Source organism: Anneissia japonica, unplaced genomic scaffold (genome assembly GCF_011630105.1).
Source record: "Anneissia japonica isolate Jap-2015-1 unplaced genomic scaffold, ASM1163010v1 scaffold287754_len4335492_cov202, whole genome shotgun sequence".
NCBI lineage: Eukaryota > Metazoa > Echinodermata > Crinoidea > Comatulida > Comatulidae > Anneissia > Anneissia japonica.
Window position 1 is genome coordinate 3,593,791 of NW_022705543.1, and position 5,456 is coordinate 3,599,246.

At 38.1% G+C, this 5,456-nt stretch overlaps 1 protein-coding gene across 1 annotated transcript in view; it reads right to left on the minus strand.

Moving 5' to 3' along the window:
• Positions 1-5,456, minus strand: part of LOC117105859 (huntingtin-like) — a gene marked incomplete at its 3' end in the record, with an annotated part of 33,068 nt that continues 27,612 nt past the window's right edge. Inside the window, 10 exon segments of the mRNA XM_033247170.1 lie at positions 1-33; positions 218-380; positions 607-780; positions 1,201-1,346; positions 1,713-1,830; positions 2,035-2,222; positions 2,341-2,496; positions 3,432-3,668; positions 3,766-4,098; positions 4,502-4,902. Coding sequence (XP_033103061.1) covers positions 1-33; positions 218-380; positions 607-780; positions 1,201-1,346; positions 1,713-1,830; positions 2,035-2,222; positions 2,341-2,496; positions 3,432-3,668; positions 3,766-4,098; positions 4,502-4,902 — 1,949 coding nt within the window.

Sequence of the window (5,456 nt, forward strand, 5' to 3'; positions counted from 1 at the left end):
CACCTGGTCTTTCCGATGCAAATTCTCAAACACCTGTGAATATTATGCAAATACTAATATTGTAATTATACAGGTGAAATTTGTGCATAAAATAATGATTTATTACAATTATGGTTTTAGCATGCTTGAAATAAATACACAGTGACACACCTGGTGATACACCAGGTGATACACTTGGTGGCACATACACATGAGCAACAAGAGACAGGATACTCACCTTAAATACTACCATGGCAATGAGTTGGGGATGAGGCTGCTGATTGGATAAAAACTCTCCAATCACCTTGTTCATTATATCTTGCGGTGGAAAGAAATCATGCAAGAATGCTGGGATGACTTTTGCGATAATTCGCGCTTCACATGGATATCCTTTCCTTATCCTGAGGAATTAAAAAAAAAATTAATTCATATGCATTCTAAGAATATAATTAAAGAAATGAATTATTTGCTATATAAAATTGTACTAAAATGTCAGGATTTAAAAAAAAAAACCTAAGTACTATAATTTTTATAATAAAGCTCTGAGCTTCTCCAATTGATCACATTCAATAAATTGGGTGGAAAAAAAAATCAAATACCAGTATATGAAATTCGAAATGTTCTCACCTATCAAAAAGTACTGTAACCCGTTCCATAGCTGTTAGAAGCTTCTCAGGATCCTGGAGCTCTAATTGGCCAGTTGATTCATCAGTTGGTTGGTGATTATCTTCTCCAGTATACAGACAAGTTAACAATAGTCCGAGGGCAGGTATTGAATAATGAGGGGAAAGTATACAGAGCCTGAGACACAAATAAAATAGACAGTAATTATTAGTAATAGGAATACAATCAGGTGAGATTGAAGCCAAGCACAAACTGCATTGATCCATGGTTGGCCGATGTAATTCAATGGAGGCAGCAATGTGGAGAGAATTCCTCTCAGACTGAAGTAGTGTGTCCCTCAACAAAAAATGAAAACACCATTTGATCACATTATAACACCACACGATCACAGAAAAAATCACAAAATAATCACAGAAAAATTACTGTATGATTGCAAAAGTAAAAATAAAAATGTGAAACTATTAAGAATTTGATACTAACAAAATTTAGTATAATATTTACCAGTCAAGATAAATAGTATACTAAATGCACACCCACCCCACCACCCCCCTTTCAACTTTTCCTTATTACTTGTAACTGTGGTTAGTAGGGCCATACCTTTCCATACTCAATTTCACTAAAATATCTGCTATGTGCGAGCTTGGGATTTGCGATATAAGCAGCCTCTCGAGGCCCTTCATGATGCATTGGTAGACTGCAGGAGAGGTCGTATCCTCATTCATGGAGGCTAGTGAAACACAGGTCTGTAAGAACAATGAAAGCATTAATAGTCATATATAGTCATGATGTGCCTATATATGGTTACGATGTGATGTCATCATGACCATATTTAGGCATGTCATGTCAAATAAAATTTGCGAGTCTTGAGTCTTAACAAGGCTTGAAGCTCTGCCCACACTATCAAATTTTCTTTCAAAACTGTTGTATGCCCATATATAGTCATGATGTGCCTATATATGGTCATGATGTGATGTCATCATGAGAATATTTTGGCATGTCACATGTTTTTGTCATATAAAATTTTTTTACATATTTTTAATAGAAAACAGGAAGAAAAATAGAATTCCAAAGTTGGGCCTGGCTGGATTTCTAACCACTGATAAACATACCTGGATAACTTTCTTGATGAATTCTGAACTGCCAAGGTCTTCATTGAAATACTGGATGATATAGAATGCTGTAGCCAACATGACCAGTGTGTGGTGATCACTTGTAATGGTATTGGGACTGTAAAGAAGAAATCAGTTGTTTCCTCATTAGAGCATCTCCATGTGCGTTATCTTAAAGCTAAATTGACATGTTCTTATACTAGTAGGAATCAAACAGAAACATCCCACCCAAATCACTTTGGGCAAAAACATGAATCTTACTGTTTCAACAATCAAACAACAATCAACAAAATGCAGCAAATATATATATATATATTTTTACCTTGACAGAATACACAGGTGTTTTGTGAGGTATTCTTCAGCTACTGGTACAAAAATATCAATATCTTCAATAGCTTCAGACTCCAGCAAGTATAAGACACCGTAGAGTGCGCCAATCCTGCTTGGTAAGTGCGGACTCTTCAACGTAACCTCGATCAGTTTACACACCTTCTCAGAAATGTCTTTCTCCTGAAAATATGCAGAATAATTGTAGTATATTAATTTGAATTCAACATTTTGGTTGAAATTCACACTAAATTAATTTATGTATTACCAATGAATTAATGAATAAACATGAGGGCATTACCATTCCTAATATGGCAGCTGCTTTGCATATTCCTGAAATCACATACTGTGTAACGAGTTCATCCTCAACCGGATGATTCTTCTGTAGTTCTAGTAACGTATCAAACATCCATTCAAACTGAGCACGCTCCGTAAACACATCAGAAATAGCTAACACCTGTAATTGCATTGGGAAGAAATAATAGATTAATTGTCAACTGAGCATGTCAACAAGTTAAACTCTGTCCAGAATGCTGTATGCCCATATATAGTCATGGTGTACCTATATATAGTCATGATGTCATCATGACCATATTTAGGTATTGCACAAGTTTTTGTCAAATAAATTTGATAGTGTGGACAAGGCTTTAGAAATACTTATTCCCTGCCACTGTCATTGCTCTGGTTCTCATCTTGTACTCAAATCTCACCATTTACCACAAATTCAAACTTAGAAATCTAAGTTTGGATTACATAATTATTGGGTCCACACAAGGCGCTGACCCCAGAGCCTCACTTTTGTTCTTGTTCTTGTTACCAGAACTTTAAAAGCATCCAGCATCGACAATTTTGAACGAACAAATTTTGTACACATAATCTAGAGGTGATTTCTGACAAATGTTCATCGCCCCTTTTTTAAGTTGAACCCCAGGGTTCCCCTACACCTACAGAACAAAACAGTGGTTCCAGCAAGAACTGTACATTTCTGCCACTACCACTAATAGGGTATGTCGCATGGATGGCGCGGTTGGTTAAGGATGTGTTCTAAAGAACTTCAGGTTGTGATTTCGATTCGTGTCTTGATATTAAATTTTTTTTTTTCCCAATTTAAGAAATTTTATTTTTTTCAATTGCAAGATATTTTAATTTTTTACAAATAAACATTCTAATTAATAATTTGTTTTGACAAATAAACAATCTAATTATTTAAAAATTTCTATATCTTATTAGCTCTTCCAAAAAATGCAACATATTAACTTGTGCCTGTACCGTATTTAAGCGTGGAGGAACGCGCGGACCGTTGAGCGGTCGCTCTTGTTATTACATTATCATTAATATTATAAATATAATTAAGATGAATTACCTTGCAAGCCACCAAAACATAATACTCACAGATTTAACAGTTTCACAGAGCAACATAAGGGGTGTTCGTGGATTGGCGTTGGGCGACAACCACTGACCGAACAGCTCCAGCAGGAACATTAAACAGGAATGCACATCTAAATTTCCTGGCAATTTCATTGGGGAACCAGATGTTCTATTAACTGATTGTCCACCCTCTGGATGACCTTCCTCATCTAAGAATTTCGGTTGAAGGTCATTCAGAGCCCAGAATCCATGAACAGAAATCTGTAAAGAAAATGAAAAAAGAAAGAACCTTTCAAAGTTGAATTCTCTTACAAACTGTATAATATAAAAATGGTTTCTTTATCTATTCTGCACTAACCTGACCCAAGCCAAAGATGCCTCTTGTTTCTTCTCGCTCAGGGTTCTCATTATAAAGGTCACTGGGGTCATTGCTACGCTCACCACGAAGACCATTTTTCAAACCGCCTTCAACAGTTTTCATCATCTTAACCTCCTGCTCTATGATGTTCCGGAGGATGAGCAGCTTCTTTCCACGAGAGGTTGAGAAGAGTTTGAGCTCAGCATTGCGTGGAATGTGTCTGTGCGTACTGTTGGCAGGGTTTCCAGGTTGAGGGCGCCGTAAACTATTTGTGAGGAGTGCTGTTATGTTCTTAACAGCTAGGCATGCACCTTGATTGCGCTCAATTTCTTCCTGGAAATGTAAATTACAAATATAGTTGATGTTGATTTTGTTCATTAATCCCATTTAGATTTTTAGAAAGCCCAAAATTGACCTCCTTTAACTGCATTGGAGCCTCAAAAAAGTCTTGCATCCTGTCCAAGTATTAGTAGTTAAAAATCGCCTCATACCAGCCTATTTTGCCAGCTGGCGCCCCCTCACATTATCATCGAGCTTCCCCCCTTCCAGCCCTCCCAATTTGATATCCTTGAATATGCCACGGTCAAGCTTCTACTCAATAAAATAGAAACTAAATATTTAATGTCTTACCATTACCACTGTCACCTCTATGACATTTAAGTGTCACATTTTAGTTTTATTTTTTGATAAATTTTTATTAAAATTAATGAGAATTAATGGTGGCCCTGACACTTACTTCTGTAGCAATTTCTTCCACCATGTCTGGCCGACTGAGCACACCTAGAAGACCAGCCCACGTCTCTTCAAACTCCTGCCGTGTAGTCCAACCAATCGAGTTCACTCGAAAAATGAATTCCCGAAGTACATCCTTCTCGTGAAGGTACTCAGCAGGTAATGCCGGCAGTTTGGTGTCGCCCCTCTGTAGCTGGCTTGGTACCCAGCCCATCTTCCACACAAGAGGAGGTGTCTGTGCAAAGCTGCTTACCAGGGGGCATCGTGCTAAGCCAATTACCACGTTCTTGAGAGGTTCTCTCAAGAATTGGGGTACGTTGCAAAAACCATCTCCTTTGGTGTTTACTTGGAGCTGACCCACGAGGTAAGCAATCATATTGCACATGTTCAATGTTGGTTTGAAATCTACAGGGAAAAAAAAACCGCAATAACTTACACGCATTCAATCTATTTATATGTGTGTGGTTGGATTTATATAGCACTTTATTCTGAAGTCTCAAAGCCTTCAAGGTGTGGAATTGTTCGCACAGTAACTTTCTCCTCCCTAAGTGTCTCTTTGTGTCTATGCTACCCGGTAAACCAGCTATCTCTTGTCTGTCCACAACAGGGGCTGTATGAACCAGTACACCGGGGTAACACCCTACGCATCTCGAAAGATGTACTGGGTTCTTTATAGTGCACATGAGCCATTGTGTACACTGGACCTACGGTTTATAGTCTTCATCCAAGAAGACTTGTTCCACAACCAGACCCATTGGCTAGTGTACCATTAGAACCAGCGCTGATATTATGGCTAGTAGGTTATGGCGCCCCCTGCCTTAACTGCTTGGCCATCAAAGATCTTATAAACACAAGATAGCGTTCTCCGCGATTTACGTGTAACAAATAGAAGCGTCGGTCAAGGTTCAAAAGTTTCCCATTTAGCAAGAGGGCGCCATTCATGCGCTATTACCGAAGAG